Here is a 27411-nt window from a genome sequence, read left to right as displayed (position 1 = left end):
TATTAATCAACGTTTATTTATAATCTGATCTTCCATAGTCGAGTTCGTACCGATGGGTATATATATATATATATATATATATATATATATATATATATATATATATATATATATTATAACTTAATTGGAATTCATTTTGAGATGAGCATTATATATATTAATTTATTTTTTATTTCGGACTACTATTCTCATTTTTATTAGTTGTTGTCTTTCCTCTTTTATTGGTTTGTTTATCCACAACGTTTCGGCCAACTAATTCCTCTGGCCTTCGTCAGGTGGTAAGCGCGACGGATAGGAACTTCGAATCTCCTCACTGCATTCTCAGCCATCACTACCATCCGTAGTTGTTGTCGTCTCATATATTTGTGTATATATATATATATATATATATATATATATATATATATATATATATATTTTGAATATATATATATATTTGAATATATATATATATTTGAATATATATATATTTGAATATATATATATGTTTGAATATATATATATATATATATTTGAATATATATCTATATATTTGAATATATATATATATATATATTTGAATATATATATATTTGAATATATATATATATATATTTGGATATATATATATATTTGAATATATATATATTCAAATATATGTATATATTTGAATATATATATATATATATATATATATTTGAATATATATATATATTTGAATACATATATATATTTGAATACATATATATATATATATATATTTTAATATATATATTTGAATATATATATGTATATTTGTATATATATATATATATATGTTTATGTATATTTGTATATATATATGTATATTTGTATATATATATATATATTTGTACATATATATATATATATTCTTTTACATATATTTCCTTTTTTATATACACTCGTGAGCAAAAAATAATTGACCAAACAATTTTTATATATTTTATCGCAGTAAATGCTATATTGAACAAAGAACAATTTAACAGCTACCTTAAACGAAACTAATAACAAAGAACAAGGTATTTATTTTAATAGATTCTTGGGATGGAATCCCATTCCCTTTCGATTTCTTTAAAAGATCAATCCCTTTGAACATGCTCTCAAACAAAGTGGAACACTATGAAGAGGGGATGCTATTCCATTCGCTTGGCACAGCATTGCACAGCTTCCCACGGTTTGTTATTGTTCGAAAAAGTTCTTCCATTCAATGCACGACATGTTATGGACCAAATATTCTCGATTGGATTTAAATCGGGGATATGACCTGGCCAAAATAGCACATCAATTGAATTATCAGAAAAACATTTTTTGTGACTTTAGCAGTATGCGTATGGGTATTATCATTTTGAAAAGAAATGTTCTAAGATATTTCCAGCTTCTGGATACTTGGTAACAGCCCTATTTCTTATATTCGAATGTATTCTTTTGCACTGATAGACTTCTCACATCTAATAAGTTTCCTCACTCCTGCTGCAGTAAAGTTCCCCGTATCATTATCCCTCCATTCCGGTGTTTAACTGTCGTTTTTATACAACTTGGTATAAATCTTTCTCCAGTTCTTCGATTGCACCATTCGGGAACATCGAAAGCATCAATAAAAGGACAAAATCTTGATTCATCTGCCCTGAAAACATTCCTGAACCAGTTTGTAGCTTTCTTGCATTAATCTGAGAAAGATCTCTTTCTATCATTGATGTTCTTCTTTGATACAAATCGGCTCTTTGCACACCTTTTAGAAGAACATCCCATTTCTTTCATTCGTCTCGATATAATATATTAAGGAAGAGGATTTCCAGCCCCTGTTTTGAATTCTGTGCTATGATTTACATAGTTTTTTTCCGAATCCTTCAAAACAGGTAATTAAAGCGTGTGGTCTTCCTTCAAAGTGAATGCTTTAGGGCGACCAGATCCAGATTTCCCTTTTGACCAAGCATTCGACTTGGAACTTTTGACCAATTCGCTTCACTACAGAAAGATATATTCCCCCATTTTCTTTTCTTAAAATATAGAAAAAATCTGATTGTAAATCATTTTGGACTGCCTTAATCCTGCAATTCGTTTTTTGTTTATATTCTGACCAAGATGCGATCTTTCCATTTTTAGGATTAATTTTTCCACTTATCAGTATATGCTATAATAATAATGATCTGCAAAATAGAAATTGTCAGTTGCTGTGTTCGTTCTTCTAAGTCGAAGATGGCCATGACATCACTGAGTAGAAGTATTGTTTTTGTGCTTTTGGAGATGACTTGTAAGGCCGATCCGGACATGGAAGGCTCTCTCACAAGTTGGACAGTGGAGAGCAGATGTTGTGGGGACAGAGCTTGTTGCTATGACTTTGCGGGTTGCACGCTTCTGTTCTGCTTTGAGGGTTTTCTCTCGTCAGCTGTTTCAGCTCCTTTGTTGATGAGGTGACGCCAGTGAGGTCTGTCTGATGCAAGCGATTCCCAGGACTCGTTACTGATGTTGAAGTCTTTGAGGGAGACTTTGAGTGTGTCCTAATAGCGTGTTCTTGGTGCTCCGACCGAACGCTTCCCGTGGGACAGCTCGCTATACGGGAGTTGTTTTGGAATTCTTTCATCTGGCATGAGGGAGACGTGACCATCTCATCTCAGTTGAGTCTTTCGAATGGTAGTAGTTATGCTAGGAAGATTAGCACTTTTCAGGAACTTTGTATCAGGGACTTTGTCTTGCCATCTGATATGGAACAGATTTCGGAGACATATCAGGTGGAAGTATTTCAAATTTTTACGTGCCTTCTATATGTAGTCCGGATTTCTGAGCCATATAGTAATATGGTGAGTACAACTGCTCTGTAAACCTTCAGCTTGGCATCAATGATGATTCCTCTCCTTTCCCAGACTTTGCTTCTGAGTCTCCCGAATACGCTGTTTGCCTTGGCGATTCTGTTGTTGATTTCGAGATTGATTGTGGCTATCCGAGATAGGATGCTGCAAAGATAGGTGAAGGTCTCAACCGCTTGAAGGTTCTGTCCCTTGACTGAGACTTTGTGCTAATTGTGAGGCCGAGGTTATCACAGGCTGCGGAGAATTTGTTAATCTGGTCTTGCATTTCTCGCTCGTTGCTGGCATTGAGGGCACAGTCATCAGCAAAAGGAAAGACACTTATCACTGCTTCTTTCACTTTTGTCACCGCCTGCTGTCTCCTTGGGTTAAACAGCTTTCCATCTGTTCTGAATTTAATGCTTATGCCTGATGATTGGTCGCTGAACGCGTCAAACAGCATTGCAGAAAACATCAAGCTGAAAAGTGTAGAAGCAATGGCACAGTCCTGTTTAACTTTATTTGTTACCGGAAAAGCCTCCGAGGGTTTACCGCCGTCAAGGATGCGCCCCATCATGCCTTCATGGAATTGACGAACTACTGTGATGAAAGTACTTGGGCAACTGAAGTTCTTCATTATTTTCCACATACTATCCCGACTGCCTGGTCAAGTCGATACAGGTTGTGTAAAGGTTTCGGTGCTGTTCCATGTATTTCTCTTGAAGGTGAAGGGCGGCAAAGATCATGTCAGTGGTTACCCGATCGGCACGGAAACCACATTGACTCTCCGACAGGATTCCCTGTTCCAGTTGACCAAGTAAGCGGTTGATGAGGATGCGAGCAAAGATCTTTCCTGCTATGGACAGGAGAGAGATACCTCGGTGGTTATTGCAGGATTGGCGATTTCCTTTTTGCTCATAGATTTGAACGAGTGTGGCGTCCTTAAACTCTTGTGGTAGTTTCCCTTCCTCCACATGATCTGATACAAGCAGATCAGCTGCACCACCTGACTTGTTAGTCGTAGCTGGGATGGCATCTTGACCTGGCGATTTTCCACTGGTTGACCGCTGAATGGCTTTGCTGACCTTTTGGGAGGGTGTCGAGCTGTTGATTGATAACAAAAATTCATGGAAAAATATTGAAAAATCGATTTCTACCTTCTTTCACACTTGCCCCGTTTTTTTGCACATGAATGTATGCCAATCCTTATTTGAGAAGCCTAATGTAAAAACAGAGCATATTATGAATAAACGACAAAGCCTCTGTTCCAAATTTCATGATGTTGATAATCTTAAACAGTTGACACTTACAATTCTTGACAGTATCAGTTTTGTAGCACAAACTCATTCACTTAATTATTATATCAATCAGTTAAGTTCGAAATAGATTCATAAACCCCTCTTTTCAATATTTACCATAGATATTAAATGGGGTTAAGACCTGGAGAACACTATAGTCAGGTCATGAGAGTTTCCGAAACGAATTTCATCCATTTAAGGTAGGATGCAGTCGCACTAAGCAAAATATGTGATACATTGTCATATATAAAATTCATCTGAAACCGACGTGACAATGATAGGCCCCCTAGCCATTCGTCAAATGATTATCCAAAAAGTCCGTGTACGCATTGCGCGTAAGGTTTACACCCTCTAGCGCTCGGAATACTCTAACCAACTTCTCACCAATGATTCCCGGTCTAAAATTATGCCTCCACCTCCTTGTTGGCGATGAACTTTGTGAGTTTCGTTCGGGTTTCAAACTTTGGTCCATCTATCCGGACCGTCAAGAGTAGCATAGGCCTCATCCCTAAATAGAACCTGTATGAAGTTCATTTTCATGTAATTCTGTGTCCAAGACATTCGTTTTCCCCTATGTTGTTCGCTAAAGGGAGACATAGGAAGAGGTTTGATTTTGCTTGCCATCTAATTCTACACATTGTCTAGGGCATGTCTCAATCTTGGAGCGATTCAAGCTTTTGCAAAACCGAAAGCTCTGGTGCCGTTTGTATTTCGGTTGACTTCTTTACGGATTTTCCGAATATTAGGACATTAAAGGTTTCTTCTGATGCCATTATTTTTTTTCTGAATTTAGTGTTCGGGTGTTTAAAAATTCAGCAAATTTTTTTGGATCCCATTCCAGCTCCGTGGCTAAATTATTGATATATGATTATTCTCCGAGTTCAGCAACTATCCTTTGCTTTTCGATAACTTTTATTCGCCCGATTTTTTTAACATTGTAAGATATCTGCAATAAAGCGATTGGCAGCAACATGCCTTTCATAATAAATATAATGCGAGTAAGTTAGTTATTATCTTGGGAAATAACTAAACTAAAAGCAGCCCGTTTATGGTACAATTTTCATTTCATAGTGATGTATATTACAGAAATATTTATACTTTACTAATCAGCAATAAAGCAATTGGCACAGTTTATATATATATATATATATACATATACATATATATATACATCTATACGTATGTGTATATATTAAAAAGGATGTTATATATATATATATATATATATACATAAGCATTTATGTTCAAATTTAAAAAGTGGTTATATATATATATATATATATATATATATATATATATATATATATATATATGTGTGTGTGTGTGTGTGTGGGTGTGTGTGTGTGTGTGTGTGTTTGTATAGAAGTATAAAATATAAAGAAAAATAAGATAAGTAGAATTGAAAAATTAAAACAGCAATCAAAGAATAAAGTTGATTGGGCATAAATATTGTTTATTTTATATTTTTATTAAACTAAGAGAAAAAATCACTTGGCTAATTCTATTGAATGTTTCGGAGTATTTTTGATGAGGATTGTATTATTCTTACATATGTCTAATATTCTATTAAATTTTCGTATTCATAGCATAGTTTAGCTAACGATATCACCTGCGGCTCTCATTAGCTTATCTTTCAGAACTAGGAAATCCGTATGTGATGCAGTTCGGAGGTTACATCGGCTGAATCGTTGGCAGATAAACAGGAAAGATGAGAACAGCAGTCATAATACTACACGAAACATGTTGTTAAATATTTGTAATTGACATTTTTCTTTTTAATTTTGCTTTAATAAATTTATCCCTTTGCCAAAACATATTTAAAAGATCTGCCGATAATATTGTTTAAAACAATATTGTGATTATCATCATTTAGTTTAAGATTAAGCGAACAAAACAGAATTTTCGTCGTCTCCGATTGAACACGGATAATTTCTTTTCTCTTTAATTCCTATTTCTGTCGGGTAATTTTTTTTACAGCTTAATAATGGTAACGAACAAAAAATAACATATTCAAATATACCTCAAACGAACAAATAGAGCCAAATCTATTACATGAGACTAAATGTTCACAAGAACAATCACATCGTGCATCTTTTTATTAATAAAAATAGCGTCACTTAGTTTGCTATTTTTGTTTGATTAAAATATCCGTTTTGTATCCACATGGGTGAGTGTTCTTTCTCTTTTACAAAAGAAAATATGTGCGGTTTTAATATTTCCTTTTTAATTTCCACGACATCTTTTAACAATGCAACGAAAAGACAGTTGTCATAAATTTACGACACGGGTGCATTCCAGTACGAGACAATGATCATGGCTTGTGCATATTAGCCTCTTCCTATACGTGACATCATCAAAGATTTATTAGCTTACCTTATCGTCATGAACGTGCTTGCTGTCACCAAGATTCAAGTGGCAACTTCTGATAATTGCCTGGAAGGAAGTAATAGTGTGGCAGCAGTTGTGATAACGCAATTGCCATCGAAGCAGGTGTAGGATAACAGAAATTACAATCAAAACCACGAATAATTTTCATTTTTGTTGATGACTTGAGTGTGAACTCCAAGAGCGTAGTAGTAATAAAAGAACAATTAAGAAGTAAAATAATAAACAGTTAAGGCATGAAAAAATCAGTATAAAAATTTATGAATATTCAAATTAAGTAAAGTAGAGTTAATGATAATGATTTTAATTCAATGGTCCCAGTTATATTTATTATATTTCTATATTTTACTTAGATATAAAAATTTATTACGTTCTTTACTTTTATTAATTGGGCATATTAGCTTATTTAATATTTAATTCACAGTGCAAAGCTATAAACAGCAGACACTAAGATAAATTATTAACATTATTTGTAAATGGACACTGCCCCTTTTCGCGTAACAAGCCTTTGTAGATATGTATATAAGCTATTAAAAAGTTAATCCGTTATTTGATAGGGTAATGGTACACTGTTTTTTTTTTTTTAATTATACTTGATATCATTTACGATAAGGTTTTCATAATTTGTGCATTTATTCTTTCTGGCGGACTATTATCCTTATCTTCATAATTGTTCTTTTTACAACGTTTTGGTCAACTCATTCTATGACCGCTTTTTGGAGACAATGCTCACTTGGAACCTTAGAGACTCAGTGTCTATATCTACTGCGCCATGAACCCTGCAGTGCGATCAACGTTAGGTTTTATGGTCTTACAAATCCAATTTTGTGTTTTTATCTGGCGGACCATTGTCGGCTTGTACCGAATAGTATTATTCTTATTATTTATTTATTAATTTAGTTGGAATTATTTGAGATGAGGGTTCATAATATGGGTATTCCTTCTAGTTGCAGACTTATACTTATAGAAATCACTGACTTTTTCATAGTTATTGTCTTACTACGTTTTACGAATACGTCCTCTGGTTTGCTTGGGTAAGATTGAAACTGCTGTCTTCATTTGTTTCCCGTCGCGGTTAATTCCTATCCTGTTGCAGTTACACTTCCTACCTTGTCGTCGTTAATCATATGAAGAAGGCCAAAGAACGAGTCCGCCGAAATTTTTTTAAACACCAACGACTATGAAAATGAATATAGTCCGCAAAAAGAAGGAATGAACGGCTGCTCTTGTTTGTTAGCAATACTAACGAATCATGGGCAATATAATTCATAGAACCCTATTCGAGTTCGGTTTCGGATTTGTTCAGCGAAAAGTGATCGTCGAATGTGGGTGTTAAAAGGGGCCAAGTCCACTATATTGGCTGGTAAATAAATTGTGACTCGACTGCCTTGAAATGATTTGCTAATCTGTATTTTCTCTTTTTTCCTTTCATTTAAGGTTCCAGACACCGATCGTTGTTTAAACTCTGGTGACGATCACTACTTTTTATAAAGTCGACTTCGATGGCAAACAGCTGTCCTGACATTTAAGTTTAAACTCGTTGCTGCTTAGTTTGGCCTGGGGACGTGAGGAGTGTACAAAACGAGATGGAGAGAAAAATATAACGGACAAAATGAGACAAGTAGAACAGCTTGGTCAGTAAGTAAAACAGTATTTCTTTTACTGATTAAATAAAATCCACATACTGCGTGGGCTTAAACATATGCATGTGATGCTACGTAGCCATTAAGGCAAATTTAATATACGACTAGCTAGGACGAATTTGTTATTGTTTTACAAGGTTTTCACCATAAGCTTTGTTCATGATACAAATAGTAATAAAAATAATAAGTTAAGTATTTTAAGTAAATATGGCATGTTTTATAGTAAATATAAGATTGCTTTTATATTAATATATTTTACATTGATTCAAACACTGTGTAAAGAAAAATATCATGTTTTTATATTTGCATTGTTCTAATTGTACTATATATTTCTTATTCCAAATAAATCAAGCGATAGATATGAGTGAATAATAATGAAATAAATGAAATCGGTTGGTCGTCTGTATATTTTTTATTATAAAGCAATATTTATATTAGAATTTTTAGCATAAAGGAGAGAGATACGGAATGATTGGAGTATATTATGTGCATTTCAATGCTTAGGCAATACCTTATACAAAGACACCACCTTATACAAAGAGTAACTGAACTCTTACGTGGAATAACCTATTGATATTTTTTTAGTTCATTTAGCAATATTATCGACTGTACTACATTCATATAAAGAATTTTTAAACACAAAATGTAACTTTGATTTTCTTTAATTATATTGGAATTAGAAATGCAATAATAATACAGTGCTTTTAATGATGAGAGCAAAGACAATGTCAAGTTCAGATGAAAACTTTATTTACAACTTAGTGTCACTTAATTCGGTGATATGTATCCATTAAAAAAAACTACTACAGTCAATGCTACAAAAAATGTGCTACGTTGTTTAGTGCTTTGTTTTAAAACGCAAAATCACTTTTCAAGCTATCTAATGTGGAAACAAATAAGTTGTAAATTGTTTCTTTTTTCTGCTTAAAGTTATGAATATCTACATATGTTTTACTCATTTTGTTTTGGTTGGTTCTTTTCTAGATAATTTTTGTTCTTTATCGATTTTCAGTTTGTAAAACATGATTTAGTTACATGAAATGAAAAATAGTACAACACAAATATTCGGAGCATTTATGTTAGTGTACCTATATTTTCAAATAGCCGGATTTTGTAACACGCAGACTTAATAGTAAGAAATCTCTTATTATACCAAAGCTGAGTTCATAAATAATATTTTATACAATATGTTTGCTGAATCCACTAAAAAACAATTCATTATTAAAATAATGTGCTTAGACACCCCAGATAATAACACGTTTTATCTACGCTTTCAACAATATCATTTCCATTTTTTATAGCTTTTAAATATCAGTATAGCTTTTTAATATAAGTATAGCTTTTTAATATAGTATATTTATTTTCATGTTAGTCCTTTTTTACTATGTCCTGGATATGGCCTTAAACAATATCTGATGGTGAGGCCCCAGTTTGAGGGCTTTGGAGACTGTGCAGAAGCACTTTAATTGCCATAGCTCCCAGGTCCATTCTGACTTGGGGTGGCAGTGCCTGTTAAGCTCCCAATTATTGGTTGAATAGAACCCGACTTAAAAAAAAAATCTATTAAAAACTTCTCTTCAAATTAACTGGATTTGGCATTAAATAACCCGAAAATTGTTTATATTCCATAAAACAAATATAATTAACCAACTTTTTTTTATGTTCTTACAGATGGCTATAAATAGTGAGATGCTATAGATGAGTGCTTTTTTGCCAATCCAAACAGGCTGTCGTTAAATGACATCACTTCAAACAAATCCTTAAGATACTTAATGTAAGGGGCTAACAAGAACGAAAGACAGTTATCACAAATAAAGATATGTTTTCATGAAAAGACTACGTATACAGTAGGGAGGGGACAGTTACAGCAAGAGCGAGCGTTACATCCACAGTCATCGAAAGAAGCTACTGGATCAGGATGCTGCTCCAAAGATTTTGATATTAAAGTTTAGGATCGCTATTTTAATTTATTCAGTATAACTCCACGTTCTTATATCCCTCTAATCTAACTAGAGGATTGCTTTTGGATTTTACTCTTGGCAATATATCCGCTATGTAAATGACTGTATAAAAACCGGGGTGCCTATAATCTTAACCTGTGTCGCCAATAAAGGCCGAAGAAAAATTGCAACCGCCTTCCTTACATTGTTTAACTCGAGCTGTATGCCAGTTCAGAAAGAAACTTAACTCGAAAATGCAAATCTTAGTATTTTTTTCCAGAGAAATTGGAACGATATATCTTTCGACAAATGTGACGACTGCTCCGTATAAACTAGGAAATATATTCAAGTGGATAATCAAAAATAAACGTGATTAAGATATTGACATTAATGATCTAGAAAACAGAGACATTCGGTTATGCATGATTGTTTGTTCGGTTAATGCTTAGAATCGTTCTTCTCATGGGTTACTAGGTTTAAAATCATAAACCCTTATATGCACCAAATTAATCCTTGTAATACTATTATATTACACAGAGTCTCATAAATACAGTCATTTTAGTTTAGGTTTACTTAAGTTTATTTAGTTTCCAGTAAAATAAACTTCTAGATTCGCGGTTTATACGAATGTCAGCGTTCCTTTTAAAATAGCACCTTTCTTAGCAATGCATTGTAAAATGGCAATTATTTTTATATTACATTTTTTATATTTACGGTATTTCTCATATGTATTTGTTTTACAATAATTACGCAGAAACAGAGATTTCTCAGCGGAAAATAAAGAGGATACTGTACTAATACTCTGATATATTTCCTATACATTGAAAATGCCAAAAATGATGGAATACGAATTGCGTTATTTCTTATTGTGATGTTACCAGATGATTTTGTCTGATTGTATCTGCTTCCTGACTTAAAATATTCCATAATAGATATTATTATTTCTCTTTTTAATTAGCAAAAGTCAATAATGTCGTGTAAAGGCAAAAACAACAAAAAATGATATCTCCAAGGCATTACATCATACTCCAATAATAAATACCTTAAAAATAAGAAATTAAAGCAGAACAAATATTTTCTATTTTAATTTTTTGGGATTAGGCGTTAAATGAAAGAAAAAGATGTGATATGCTGTATAGCACGATAACGAAGCCACAAATCGTTGGCTTTTTGTTTTTCCGATTTCTTATTTAAATAAGTTTTACGTTTGTTCGCTGTTTTTGTTTTTTTTTTTTTTGTTTTGCTTTGGCCGATTTTTTTACAGAAGTTTAACTTTGTGTTTTTTATATCTTTAACCACGACTATTACCCCGCTTATTCTTTATTGACCCCCCTTACACACACACCTTCAAACAACCGAGCGACGCCGGGTAAACCCGCTAGTATATATACAATTTTACGAAATCAAAAGTAAGTGCACTTCAATGCAATGTAGATTACAATGTCTTCTGGACTAAGTCGCTGTGGGTAGTCATGTGAAAGTTACCCCCGTGCACAGCAGTGGGTCTTTAAATAGAGCAGACAAAGTATAGATTTGATTGAAGATGCGGGGTTTAACAGATTTGAACACAATAAATATATTAAAAGTATATAACGTTCGTTGATGCTCATCCAATCCCGGAAAACTTAGTGTGAAATGAGTTTCGTTTGAAGACTATCATAAGACAGTTCTTGGGAAACATCGTGGACACGAGTTAGTATATAAAAAAGTTAATGACAATATTAGAAAGAAATGTTCAATAATTCTCAATCATATTACGTTTCTTTACCAGCATAATGGGTCGTACTAGATCGCAGATGTAAATATAAATAATTTTCATTAAGGTAGAAAATAAACATGGAACGTATACGACTGTTCGGCGAGGCGTTTATTGTGACTATTTTCCGCCTTTTCATTGTTCGCGTTACACGGTTTCACTGCTAATATATTGTCTTTCATTTTCCCTAAATGGCTTTGCAAACCTATCACCGGTTTAATTAATCTTTTATTTGCCTTTATGCATATGCAACGCAGCTTGATTCTTACTGAAATTCGAATCCAATATGCATTCAATTTATTTGATTTTAAAATTTATAGTCTAATTTGATGTATACATGCACACAACGCTGAACAGGAAAATGTGTTCAGGTAATTAAATCAACAATATGGTTGTCGTTTAATTTCTTTTTCTTTTCCAGTCGCTCCTAAACCTTCCATGGAATTACGCGTTAGTATTTAAAATTTGATGCATTACATTCGTGTGTTGAATATTAAAGAGTTTTATTTCTTAGTCGTATCATTAGTTTAATACGTGTTAGTTTTATTACGATTATAATTCAAACACGGGTTTATTGTTAAATGTCAGTTTTGGTCATTGGGAACTGCTTTAAAGCTTCACAGTTCACTCATTTTTCGACCAAATTTCAAAGATTATTACAGCTTGTACATGACCGTCACAGCTATATGGTGAAAATAAAATTTAATTTTCGTTCAGTAAAACAAAAGTAATGATGAATTTACTGATATTAATCTTGTAAAAAAAGTAAGGAGATAAGCCACGTTTGTTATGACTGCTTTCAATAGCAACCACGTCGCTTTAGCGACTTTCTTCATCCAATTCCCCGTCCTCGCTAAAAGAGGAGTAACAAGTGAAACAGAAAGAATGAACGAAAGAAAGGTAGATTACTATTTTTTTTTATTGAAACCAAACGAGTGCTGTACATTGTTATTACATATATGTATGTTATGTTTATTGAGGCAATAAATAAGACTGAAATTAAACAAAAAACAAGTGAATTTACTGGAAACCAGGAAAAATCATGGATTAATAGAAATATGCGAGCATAAAAAATAATATGGAAAAATAAATTATAAGTTGTGTAAACTGGAAAATAAAATCACAAGGTCTTTTATAAAAAAATATAAAATATTTACAATATTGCCGAATAAAGAATAAAAAAATCAACTTATAAAATATAATCAATTCATAATACTGCAATATTTTAAGTTATGAATTTCTCATATATTTTAGTAGAATATCTTGTCCTTGTATTTTCCATTTTTAACTAGTCCTTTACTTTTCCATGTTTAAGTTTAACCATATTACTTTTCGTGCTCGCCTTTTTCTATTGAATTAATTTTAAAGCGAGTATTTCCCAGTGCTACTTTATAATGCTGGATAAATATTGATAACATTTCTTGCTCATTTTTTTTTTAAAACCTAATCATTTTTCACAAAGTTCCGAAGAAAAGCAACCTGTTTCCTTTACAAAACAAATCGATATAAACACCTTGAATGTAAAGAACTTAAAGCCAAAAATATTCTTTCCAACATAACTGGATTCTCAATACCTTGTCTGACCCTTTCTCTTGTCGTTCATGTATCGTATGCAACGTCAAATTATGCAATATCGCTCCGGGATAAATGACATTTAAATTTTTAATTCCGTCCCTTTCTTTTATTTACAAAGCTGGGTTTAGAGACGGCGAAATTTTTATTAAAATAAATCGCAAGAAAAATATATCTAATTAGCAATTCAGCCCGGCTTTGCTCCAGTTTTATGTACTGTTCATAACATAATGTGCATATGTACATATATATGAAAATATTTAGCTCATGTCAAGGTAACCTACAGTTAACATTTCAGGAATTTGACCCTTAATTGGCCGGGGAGTTTGGTATATTTGGCAAAGGTCAACTCTTTAAACCTTGACTGCTTGGCAGCCACATTTGCGCCCAAAAAATTGATGAAAAAGCTTGCTGCATGCCTGAACACCCTTTTTGTTATATTTCAAACGTTTAGACCCGGAATTAGCTATAAAGCCTGCCTGAGACCGCAAATGTCAAGTCTTTTGATTTTGAAATTTGACTGCTTGGCAGCCAAATTTTCGGCTTTACACATATTAAAAATCTTGCCTTACGTCTGACTACACCTTACGTAAAATTTCAAATGTTTAGACGAAAATTTATCCTAGTAATTTGGTCGAGACAGCATAGGTCAATTATTCTTAACATGACCCCAATTTTGACCTATTAACAGTTATTTTTTATGGCTACAATCAAATTAAGAAGGTTTATCCATACACAAGTAACTTACATCTAAATTTGCAACCCTTTATACCCGAAATTAACGAAGGAGTTTATTAACGTTTTCAAAGGTCAAATCGTTGAACTTTGACCCCTTGATAGAAAAATTTCTTGCCGAACACCGACTACAAAGATTTTCCAAACTCTCAATACCCCTTATGTAAAATCACGATTCCGTACACTGAAAGTTTATACAGTAATTTGATAGGGAAATATACACACAGACACACACAGACATTTCATTTTTATAGATATATAGATTAAGCATTTTTAGAAAGCGTAAATAATGCAATATTCAACATTCAATATGTATTTGGTTTTTCTAATCTTTCTTATTTTGATGTTGTAGCTTGATTTCTATTACCCCTTAAAAACATATCAACACTTAGGAATGAGTTTATACACATTTTATAAGTGATTAGCTTGTTTTACACTTCTGTGTATAATATAAAAATGCTTAAAACAATTTCTGTCTTTAATTACTCGGGCACACACACACACACATTCATAAATAGTCTATACCAGTATCATCTTTACAGATGAAGTCCTCTGAATTAATTTACGTTTTTTTTATTCGAACTGATTCTATGAGAGACCAGATTTTTCTTTAATAAAAATTCCGCGAAAATATACGACACAAATTGTCGGCGTCCCATTCGTTTTTTTTTTTTTATCGGGCTTAGGATGCTACCTTTAATAACACATAGACACAATCATAACATGCGCACGAGGATACTGACAAACACACATCGATTTAACGTTTCTCATAAACCTCGTCAAATAGGAAGCTAATGTATAAACGTTTTAATACTTCCGGCTTGTCTCACTTCACTTTCTTTCATCTTAGTTGCCTCAACAACCAATTCGAGTCTCTGTCGGGGTTGGGTTTGTCATCTTAAAACAGGCATATGCATAATCATCAAAACAAACAAATTATTCATTTTAATGCTTAACCTTTCTTGCCAAACTTTTTTATGATGACAACAATTAAACCTTGAATATGATTAATAACTTAAATCAAATATAATTTCTTTAGAAATATGTTTGGTTACGATATTTTAGACATGTTGATACGACACGATTCTTAAGTTATTGATTCTCTCTTATTCGATGTCTCAACCAAAGAATCATTCTAGAACTGTAAAGGCCCTTGACATCAAAGTAAACGTAAAATCGATAAATACGGGGCGTCCGTACATCACGTGGAACTTTTGCTGTTAAACAATGTAAATAACTATAAAATAAAGCAAATATGTATATTTTCTTAATTTTAAAATGTACAGAGGATGTTATTTTATTTAATCGGTGGAGTTTTTTCCTCAAAATTACTAAGACACGATTTTAGACTTTCAAGAAAAGTTTTCAATGACTCGATGGAAAATTTCGGGTGGGATAGCACCAATTGCAATACGAATAGATCGTTTTAATTCATCAAGAGATTCAGGGAGGCCATTGAATACTTCTGATCTCAAATATTTTCGCAATAAAACATCGTAGTAGTTGAGATTAGGCGATTTTGCGGGGACACCGATATCATTACGCAAAGACATTAAATAAGGGCAAATGTGCAGGAGCTGCTGAAAAATCCTATCCTGCCTTGACAGAGTACAAAATAAATTCCGTGGCGTAGTGGGGGATGCCCTTTTATATTCCCTGCAATCTCTCTCTCACAGAAGACATGTTGCGATCCTGTCTTTGTTTTATCGTTATTTCCATGGCAAGTGCTCGTCTTAGCTGCCATCTCTGATCCCCCTCGCCAATCTTTCGCGATAAACACCCGTCTAGCAGAAACCACTGTCAGTAATTTTCCCCACTCTTTATCTGTGCCTAAATCAAAACGTAGATTCTAGGAACAAAGCTTCTTTCTTAGAAGTGCACGCCTGTGGAACTCTGTTCCGTTTGCCTGTTTCCCACTTTACTACAACTTGGATGTTTCAAGTCCAACATAAACAAATTTTTGATGACCCCCCTTAAGTAAGACATTTTATCAAATCTCCAATACTAACGAGTACCACGATACTATCCCATTGATTACTGTACACGCAATAACCCTTATCCCCGAGTGGCTTCCGGGCCTTAACAAGTGGTGACCAAAATGTAAATGAAAGTCAGTTCAATTCTTTATGTTATTCTAAAAAAACTGCATATAGCTATAAATTAAATTTAACCTACTTAAATAAAATGTAATTTTATGTATATTTTTAAAGAAAATATTTAATTTCTATCTAACATTTGGGATCTCAAATGTTTCAAATCATTTTTGGAAAACCTTATATAATGTACACTTTCATGTTAAATATACATAACATATATTTTCTGTAAACGTTTGTATTTGAACTTATAATTTCGTTTGGTTTTTATCGAATATTTCACTCTCAATTTCATGATTAAGTATCAACTTAAAAATAACTTTCAATACAAATTTCTCCTTAAGAAAAAAGCTATTAAAAAGAAAAAAATCCAAACATTTTAATCCCTTAAAATGGGAATGTAAAATTCTATTTGAAAGGCCTTCGGGTCAAGATTAAAGTGTAGTATCTGTTCTTCAGATGCTTCACTTCAATTTCTTGTTCTCTGTCCGTGGAGGAGAAATCCTTAACGACTGAGACAATTTTTATTTTTGTTCCTTTTCTCCACATTAAAAAACGACCCTGGTGTCTAGCTCTGTCCCGTGGGGTGGCATTGTAAATAGGAACTGTATTCTTAAAGTGTAATACACGTTAATATTTTATCAATTCCTTGAGGGAAATTGCTAAGTAACACGTCTTCTAAGAATATTGACCTGCAAATTACCATAAGACATCCGGATTCCATTCATAAGGTCGATGTAACCATTAGCCAGTATTGAGGAAGCGAATCAATATCATGAAGTTGCCAGAGAACTGAAATGCATATTGAAGAAGAAGAAGAAGAAGAAGAAGAAGGAAAAATAACACCAATAATAGTAGGAACACTATTACCAATCCCGAAGCACTTCGAAAACTGAATGAAAGAAATTGAAATCGGGAGCGAGATTGAGTAGATGAAATAGATAACAGTAATAAAAATGGCGTAAATAACAAAAAAAATGAAGTCACTAATAGGCATGAGATACAAAAAAAATCTTAACGAAAATACAGGGTGACCCAAAAAAACGATCCCCAACTCTAATTAGACCCCGTTTCTTAGTGTTTTGTCCGAATGAAATGAAACTTCGGACATAACTAGTTTATTATATTCAAAGCATCATATCAAAATACTAGGGTCTTTGGCCTTTTTTCTCCGTTCTACAGCATAAGTTTTTAGATGGCCTCCATTTAGCTTTTTGGGGGGCACACTGTATAAAATCTACAATAGAATTAGAACAAAACAATATGGCAAGGCCACATGGAATTTAAAAATAAAACAATGAAATAATATAATTGAATGTTTGCCCTTTTTAAAAACATGCTGTCTCAAAATAAACAAGCACCGTAACAAATAATAGTCAGGAGGTATAATAGAAACACCGAAGATGGGCACCCTTATCAAGACCTTCAGTGGATGAGTGACAAAAAGACAGACGCATTCGGGAAGCTTATTATTACTACCAAAATTTCAGCGCAGAAAAATGGCCATTACCAATCGATGTCAAACCGCTGTTACGATGACACAAAATCATTTACAAAAGTAATCAAATGAAAAGATTAAGGAACATCTGGTGTGACTGGTAACCTTGACACCGTGGAACACCACGAACTGTTGACAGAGAGCTATGTTTGATAATTATATTTGTGTGCTTGCTTGTTGATCTTTATTTTGCTATTGTTGGTTCATATCGCGTTATTTTTTCCGGCCGATGTAATGGATTTAGTTTTTCTGTTTACTCCACTTATGTACAGCCTTTGCTTCAGTCCCATCTTTTTCATCCATAAGAATTTGCTGTGTATGTATTCTTTCAGTTTGTCTTTTTTCCTCTTATTCCTCGCCTTTATGTTCGGTATATTGCTGTAATAATTTGCCTTTCTGTGTCCTGTATTATGTATTTGTATACATTATTTTTTCGTTATTTAGACAGTATTTTATAAAAATGTTCACCTGGGTTACTTTTTGGTTATGTAGTCTTTGGGGTTTTATGCACTGTGTATGTGTCCAAGTCTTCTGGTTGATATGTCTGAGTTCTTCATGATCCTGAGTGTGAGCCTCTAAAGCAACTTACTTCTGCTAATGCTAACGTATTTTAATAAATTATAGATATAAAATTTACTCGTTTAAATTGTACCACTCATGTCTGTAGTTTGTCAACATAGTAAGATAAAAATCTGAGATTTTAGTTTTGTAAGGACCCATTATATTATTATTATTATTATTATTATTATTATTATTATTATTATTATTATTATTTGATAATGGCGCTTTTGCTAAAGTGTATCACGAGCGTGGTGCACTAATACCTTAAAAAAGTCTATCAAGGTCATGTGTACAGAGCCGGTGTACTGACTACACGTTTGTAGCGCTCAAACCTTTGAGTCACGTATCGTCGCCAGCTGCGGCTCCTAGAGCGTTTCAACCAGCGTTGCATCCGTACCATCTTTTCTATTCGCTGGAGTGATTTCATCAACAACCTTAAACCACTGCTCGAACAGGCCAACATAATCAGTATTGAGGCCAAGCTTCTGAAATAACAACTACGCTGGTTGGCCACGTCTCCCGGATAGAGGGGCATCGCCTTTCCACACTCACCTGGTATAGAGAACTTTCCATTGGAAGCCTCCACCATGAAGCAAAAAAAAAAAGAAACGGTACAAAAACTGTCTGAAGAAATCATTTTTGAGCCTTTCACATGGATAACGGCCAGTGGTAAACTCTTGCATCGGACCAAGATGTTTGGCGAAACACCATCCATCGAGCAGTCTTCGTGTTCGAGAACGCTCGGTGAACTCCTTTGGAGGACAGAAGTCACAAGTGGAGGTGGTCCAACTAGCCTAAGTTTCAAACTCAGAGCAATCCCGAACTTGCCGCTTTTGTGGGTGAGCCTGATTATCCCGCAGTGGACTCGTCAGGCTTCACAAAGGTGGAAAGACCCCTTTCTAGATTTTTGTTCGCGAAGCCATGTGTTTTATTTACTCATCAAGAGGTAACACAAATCATCATAAAAACTTTCTCTTTGAGGACAACTTGTGGTGTTCTCTGAAGTTTTCCCAGATTTCGATTCCGCTCCACATCTTTTAATAAAATTTGCAGAGAGATTTTCGTTATCGAAACAGTAATTTACAAATAATTCCTCGTTGGAAGCTACCATTAGGCTTTCACTGGAATTTTCATGGAAATAAGGCTCTTAAAAGTGCTAGTCGCCTTTGCAGTCATCCGGTGGTGGTGTGGCCTGTGCTTTTTACCCACGAAATTTCCATACCCTTTCAGCCTCCTCACTTAGGGGGGGGCAAGTTTATCGGGTGGGTTAACTTACAATTATACACATTCAGTTTCCATGATTCTATGTAACGTTTCTTACGATTTTACATCTGAATAGTTCCTCTATGTCCGGCTTGTGCCTGTAGCTCATGTGTAGTTTTCTTCACAGCCAATGATATTTCATTAATATTTCAGCCGTTTTCATTATTGTAATCCATTGTATCTTCTCATATATCATTGAGATTTCAATATCTGCCAATGTTATTTTTTATTAATGTCTATCTCTGAACGACCACTAGTTTTCTGTAGGAGTTTAGTGATTACAAATCTATCCAAGGTCTTATTCTCATCCAGCTTACAGTGGAACTCTGAGTAACACTTTTCAGCCTAATCCTTTACCCCCTACTGAACTAGTCCAGATATTCTGTATGATAAAGATTGTGCCCTCAATTTCAGTGCATAAATTGTTTCCAGTCTTCTCTATCTTTGAGTCATGTGATGGTGTTATTACTGTGATTCTATTTTTTGTGATTGCAACATTATTTATTTATTGGATATTCACCGTCGTGTTTGTTTATTAGTGTTAGTTGTAGAAGTTATATCTGTAGTTCTATTATTATTGTACTAGAAGTATATGTATATGTATATGTATATGTATATGTAGTAGTAGTAGTATAAGCCAAGAGTTTGGTACATACTTCGGCTTATTAATTATCAGATATATCACTTCCATGCGTTACCAACATGCTGCAGCTTCAGTCGCAAAATAAATTAATAAATGAAAAGAACTTCAACCCGCCATTTTTGTTGTACAATGCCATTTATTACTCTATTTTTCGCTACGCGTGATTCTTTTTTCGGGTTGTGACGTCTCTCACGTTACGGCTTTGTAAAAAACTCTTTCGAAATTCATCTACGTATCTAACGTGGTCGTATCTCAAAAGTGTTCTCTTGTTTACCGTCTTTTTTTTCCGTACCGTGACGTCATTTCGTTCCGACTCAGTATTTGCCTGTTACACACTTATCGTTTTTGAGTTAGAGGGATATATTTTGAGGGCTTAGCAGTTCTAATAACGGCATACATATCTTCGATGCTGTACCACATATATAAGGATTCTTACTGTATGTTCAATTATTTCGAAACTTTACAGGCCTTAAGATTGAAAAACATAAAAACAAACCGATAAAATATATCCAAAATTAGATTATAGTTATTTTTCTTTGTTGTGATATACGATTGATTCGATCGTTTCGCAAATGATTCGTTTTGTTTTTTTCTTACTGCAAACATATATAATAACTATTTTCTCAGTCATAACCAATAATCGTAAGACTTTCAAGTATGAATTGCGTTTGGGAATTATTTAAGGCTATTCGTCTACATCTAGTCATTCTGGAAATATTTTACTGCTGCCATAAAAGAAGCAATTTTCACGCAAGATACGAAAGAGAAACCATTAAACGATACATCTCGTTTGCACGACTTATTCACCGTAGATTATAAGTGTTCTTATTTGATCTAACGTTAAGGATGTTATTTTAGCCATAATTCCCAAGCATTTATGACAGAATGCGCTGTTGTTCTTGCATCTAAAAGATATTTATAAACCCCCTAAAAGTAATATTCCCATAGAATAAAAAAGGGGCTAATATTAAAGTTTAACGAGGAAGCCATGAGGTGAAGTTTGTTTAAATCATATTTAAATTGTGTATATTTCTACGGTCGGAAACACAGGAAGACGGTTATAGAAAAGATATAAACATAAAATAATATTAATTTTCTGATATCTATGGACCTCTAATGTGAAAAGACCAGGAGTTTGTGCATTATTGACTGCATTGTTAGAATATAGTCTAGGAAGTTACAAGCGCAGTAAATCAATCGTAGTGGGTTATGTTTGCAAAATTATCACAACATTATTAACTGAAAAAAAGTGTTTATTTAGAAACTGGTTTCGTGAATTAAAAAAAGAATAATTCGCAAATTAATTAATGGAATGCAAAATATAAGAAATATTTTTCCTACCATGTTGATCGTAAAATCGATTCACATGTAAGTTTGCTACGTTACAGACTTCATAGGTAATACGACGAATTTGATTGATATTTTACCCGGAGTTTGGGAAAGCTGAAATGTTATATAATATTGAGAGGTTAGAGAACTACTCTCTCCTGAGATGGCAGTGAAAGAGAGATACAGATGATGTAATAATGGGATACTGCAAAAATTTCTGCTTCCTAAGATATCGTGAAAGAAGAGAATCTCCCTCTACTGAGGTAAAATAGATAATGAATTTTGAAAAGACCGAACAGTGGTAGATGCCTTGCCGAATTATCGACATAATATATTCAGCTGCTTTCTGAAGCTTACCCGTCTCTAAGTCGTGTTTAAGCAGACCCTGAAAGAAACTGCACATACTTTAGAATAGAGACAGCACAAAATACTTTAATTGAACATGTATTAAAATGTTATATCCACGCAAATGAAGCATTGCAACACCTACTCATGATAATTATTTTATACTAAAAACAACTGTCAAATTTGTTTGTTTATTTGTTTGGTTTATAAGTGACATTTGCGCCTACGTAGTACAACTTTAATCACTAATGCCAAAAAAGTGGCCCGATGATCGTAACACAGTAAATAAGTGGTAATTTAAAGGAAAGGGATCATTTCGCAATTTCTGAGACGCGACCTTTTTGTTACGAGCAAATATCAATTAACAATCCGAGAGAAAAGAAATGGCAAAGTTGGAAGGGGTCCAAAAAATTAAGTAAACTACATGCAAAACAAAGTCAGTTGGTTAACACTAAGACGCCGTGAAAAAGAACTGCAGCATCTTTGGATTGCGATTTAACCTCCTTATTTTGTTCCTGGTGTTTTCTTTCAAGTCTTTCGGGGTTTGCGGTTTGTTAATATAAAGTATATCGTTAAGATATACTTACAAGAAAAAGTCGAGGCTAGTCAAGTCTGGGGAAGGTGGTGGCCATTTGACATTGTCATAGCGAAAGATAATATCGTCGAAAAAGCATTGCATCAGAAGCGCTATTATGTCTTCCGCGGTGTGTGCCGTTGAGCCATCTTGTTGGCACCATATTTTAAATTTATGGGCGCGGGAAGTTCAATTATAGTTTGATACCTCTCTCCAGTAACATTGACAGAATTTTTGTATTTATGTTTAAAAAATAATGTCCAATAATCGTCTCTTCCGTTACTGCACACTACACAGTGTACTTTATGTGATGCATCTGCTTAAACTGAATTGCCCTTAGAGTTTTAGAGCCCCAAAACTGTAATTTTGTTTGTAAATGAATCCATTAAAATAAAAATGGGCTTCATCTGACATAATCAACTTTTGAAGAAATCCAGGTCAGTTCAGAAAAGTTCTTAGATTTGAACTGCATATTTAACCCATATTTGAAAAACTTCAGACTTAAAGGCTTGAGTAAGCCGCACTTTATATGGGAAGAGTTTTACACGTTTCAGAACATTCGACATATCAAAAGTTGTGTAGAATATCGTAAAATCGATGTTTCAGGATTATGTTCCACGCTCTCCCGAGCTCTTTCCCTATTTTTATTGTTGATGACGATCAAAGGTTTGCCAAATCGCAGAAGATAAAGTACATATTATTGGTCTTCAAATCGGCGTACAATGTTTTGAATTGTGTTGTGACTTGTTTTATCTTATACATGAAAATACCGTCGATATGCTCTTTGAATCCAAACAATTTCCTTCTAAATTTGGTTCAACAATTTACAACCTGAGTACGTTGTGTAATGCTATACTCATCTATAAACAATTTCCAATATATTATCTGTCAAGTATCTTTAATATGGAAAACATAATCTTTATGGTAAAATGACAAAGATTTAAAACCCTTTATTGGGGCATTTCCTATATATATATATATATATATATATATATATATATATATATATATATATATATATATATATATATTGTAAATTGTTTTTTGGAAGTATACAGTCGAACAATAAATTTGGATTGTAAAGTTCAACTTACAGTTTTAATTTTCTTTTTCTTAAGGGGAGGTAAAAATATGTGTTAATAAGTGTCTTATGAAACAACACGGTGGGGATCACTGATCAGCGGCAAATCCTATAGGAATTTTGTTTCGTCGAACGGCTCATATAAAGTTCAGTATCTTTACTCTCATCAATGAACATAATGAAAATAAATTACCAAACTAAATACCGAGAAATGCCTGATTCACCATACATGAATGCACATTACAATACAGATCCGGCTAATTTGTTTTTAGAATAGTTGCTGCAATAAATGCATTATTCCGAACGAAAGCTGTCATATTGCAATTAAGAAATAAACGACTACGGTCAAAAGAGATCGAATGTCTAGGAGCATATTAGATAGGGAGTTATTAAGCAAGATGTTTATTCTCATTGCGTATAAGTTTGTGGATCGTAAGATCCTCGGGAAACTTCAAGCATGGGACTCATTGCAATGTAAAATAGTCTGAGCTAAACAGATCTTACAGTAAATTATTATCTGCATCATGCTATCATATTCAATATAATACACATATAACTGGACGTATCTTAATTATATTCGCACTTGTTTTACTTCCAGAAATAAACCCATCTTTTGGAATAGCATTTTATTTATTTTCTGCAATGCGATTCGTTACAGTTTACTAATTTTGTCACGTGTGATGGCAATTTGTAATACTTTGCATGAAATGCAATTTACCCGAGAGAGTAAAATGCCAATTTATTGAATGACGAATATTTGAAAATCGGAAAATGTTTAGTTGTTACACGTTTTGATCTCCATGGTCGTTCTAGTGAATTCAATAGTTGCGTATCTTTATATGACACATTTACAAACACCGATTTTCAAATGCAATATCAAACTATAAACGTACTTTGCCCAGCGTTATTGTGTGGCATGTTACACGTTTGCGATGTCAACAATTACTTAGAATACGGGTCTGACATTTACTTACATTACGGGAAAATGTAATCGTGATTTACTCACACAGTAAAAATCATTCTGTTGGAACTGAGCACTGACGGAAAATTATCTTACTCGCTGCTTATCATTTAATCGAAGCTCGCTGTTTTTTTGTGTTTTAAACAAACATGCAGCTCGAGCTCTGTAAAATCGATGGGCGAATGTTTATTTAATGGAATTTGATAGGTCGTGTAGTTAGAACTGCATACTAAACATGCGGAGGGTTTACGAGTTTATTCCAAAAGCCGCATTTCTAAAGGGGGATCTTTGGATTGTTCACACTCCGCTTGTTAAGGTCGTAAAAATACAGAGTAAAATATATGGTGCCATATAGGTATAAATATTTGCAAATTTGAAATCGTGGCGTAAACAGTCACTCCTTTCTGGAGAAAGGTGAACTATGTTCCGACACTTCTACACAATACGAACCGAACAAAATTCGCTTTGCATATTATAAATAGAATTAGTTTATAATTAAGGTAGGTAAAGTTACATATCCAAATAGTAAAAGTGAGTGGTGTTAGCTCCTTCGATGTTTTGCTATGTCTTACAGTAGGAATTAAAATGTATTATTTTTTTATAGTAAATTTGGTCCAGCAACTAACGCATGAATTTATCTTGTTTTTACACATCTCATCAAACTGCATCGCTTCTTAATATATGAGTTTTGTATGAATAAAGCAAGAATAAATTGAAAGCTATATTGTGTAAACCCTGATAATCTTATATATTTAAGATTCTCATTGCATAACGGAAACGTTGTAATATTCGGTCCCGAATCGATTTACATCGCATGTAGGTAGCTTACTATATTCCTTTTTTTAATAAAGGAGAAATCAGATTTAGCAAACTATCATTATGAATAATTTCAAATAATTATCGGCATACTTTTATTTAAAACAAAGCAATAATAGATTTTATAACTTTAAAATAATTCATACATCTCTGATGGACATTTTAAACGATGTAAATAACTTTTGATAGCCTGAAGTAAAAAAGTGGATATTTCGTTTTCCTGAGGGGTTACGTTATTACAAACAACCTTTTTTGTTCTCTTTGAATATTTCTTTTAAAATTCACAGTTGCACTTGAATATATTACACTTTATAATATTCTACATAACGTAGGTGTGTTTTTCGATAATGTTAACCCTTTCTTTTTGTCAGTATAACACAGGATTAAAAGTGTGACTCATTTAATATGTCGATTTCAAATATCGTACGCGACTTATATATACCTTGCCGACATACTTTTGTACGCTTAGTCATACATCAAAACAAACATTTTAGTAGAAAACAATCTTGCTGTATGATCACTATTTCCTATTGATTTCAGAATTATGTAACATATAGTTTAAGTGTTTATCGGTTAAATGTTTTCACACCGACGCACAAATTCATACATCTACTGCCTTATGTTTATAGATTATTGTAACCCCCTGCTTATTTTTATGCGTGGGTAAATGGTTTCATGGTTAGTCTAATTCATCAACTCCTCGCCAAAATATAAACCAAGTTTGAATAAATATATTTTAAGTAAATTGCTGGTTCTGTCTATGTTTTATTTAGGTATTTTAAACTAAATGACCGATATAAAATGGACTGATACTGAAGTATTTGACGATAAAATTGTCGTCCTAGAGAATACGACATAATTCCATTTCCGTTTGATGAAAACAGGGTTTCGATTTTTCCCCCTGCAAACCATCAACTAGTTGGCCATTTTTGCACAGATCCCATGAGCAATAGGAGCATTCTACTATGTTTAAAAGTTACAAAATCTTTAAAGAACGAGATCGGAGATGCGCGCTATACAACTCCTGCCCTCTACCAATCCAAGTTATGTTATCAGGGTTATTTTCAGCACTCCCATAATGCAAATCCAGACGGTTAAAGCTTGAGGGCACTACTCAACGAAGTTTCTCGGGCACGGTTATGGTCTTTGGTGGGGTTTCAAGTGAGGACCACATTATACCACCTCACATCTTCGAAGTCGGCTTGAAATCAACGTCGAAATATACCTGGATATGCTGAAGATGGCGGTGATCCCTTTGTGCAATTAGGTGGCCGTTGGCAGTCCATGGTTTTGCTTCAGAAAGAGTGCTACGGCTGTCTCTTCAAGCGTTGAACAATCCGGATTACCATGTAAAGGGTGCACATAATGGTCCTGATATCATAATTCGGATCGGTAGAAAGCATGAGTTATCCAGCGGCCCATCTCCGATATTGTTTGTTTAAGATTGTGGCACTCTCAAGCATGATATCCTCCCTTAACTCCCCCCCTTCTTCGACAACCAAAACCTGCTGAACTATCTTGTTTGAGCATACGTCGGGAGCGTAAAAAACCATGACTTCCCTCAACACTAAAACCAATCTGATCGCTGACATTCGCCGAGTATTCGCCTAGTTCTAGCCGGCGCTTGAAGAAAAGGCATGATCCCACTCCCGGTTCTGTACTGAGGCAGTGATATAGGCTGAGGATGAATACACTAAATTGATGTCAGATAAACGACACAATCAAGTTGCTTCCTTTTATGGCGACAAATTAATTGCTTTACTCTGTATGAAGTCATAATGAAGCAGAACAAAGTGAGAACAAAGAAATTTGTTCAGACATTTTCGAAATATATCTCTCTCTCTCTTTCTCTCTCTCTCTCTCTCTTTCTGTAGATGTCAATATCAGTTATTTTGGAAGGTTTTCCATGTGTGAAATAACATACAAAATGCTGACTTATTATCATTATTGAGCCGTGCTGTTTTGTGTTGTACACATGCAAATATGTGAAGCAAGGTACGAGTAAATATCCTCGGGTCATCCGGAATTCAATTTTGTCAGCAAATTGATGTTTGACTCTCCTCAAGCGCACGAGAAACAAGTTCTTAAGCGTTTATTTATTTTTTTTTTTTTTTGCATCATCAGCAAAAAGAAAA

General features: G+C 33.7%; 2 protein-coding genes across 2 annotated transcripts in view; one reads left to right on the top strand and one right to left on the bottom strand.

Moving 5' to 3' along the window:
- Positions 1 to 27411, top strand: part of LOC145248915 (sex peptide receptor-like) — a 1158544-nt gene that overhangs the window by 222943 nt on the left and 908190 nt on the right. The window contains exon 2 of the mRNA XM_080110699.1: positions 7904 to 8104. The gene's annotated coding sequence lies outside the window, so the exon portion shown is untranslated. The remainder of the gene's footprint in view (positions 1 to 7903; positions 8105 to 27411) is intronic.
- On the bottom strand, positions 3434 to 6465 carry LOC145248717 (uncharacterized). Its single transcript, XM_080110368.1, has 2 exons — positions 6455 to 6465; positions 3434 to 3887 (listed from the first exon to the last, which is right to left on the bottom strand). Exons 1-2 carry the CDS (start codon positions 6463 to 6465, stop codon positions 3434 to 3436), a joined length of 465 nt encoding a protein of 154 aa, XP_079966494.1.

The sequence above is a fragment of the Euprymna scolopes genome, chromosome 27 (assembly GCF_053919585.1).
Source record: "Euprymna scolopes isolate OS-2025 chromosome 27, ASM5391958v1, whole genome shotgun sequence".
In the NCBI taxonomy this organism is placed as follows: domain Eukaryota; kingdom Metazoa; phylum Mollusca; class Cephalopoda; order Sepiida; family Sepiolidae; genus Euprymna; species Euprymna scolopes.
Note: the sequence above shows the minus strand (reverse complement) of the source record. Positions and strands in the feature narration are given on the sequence as shown.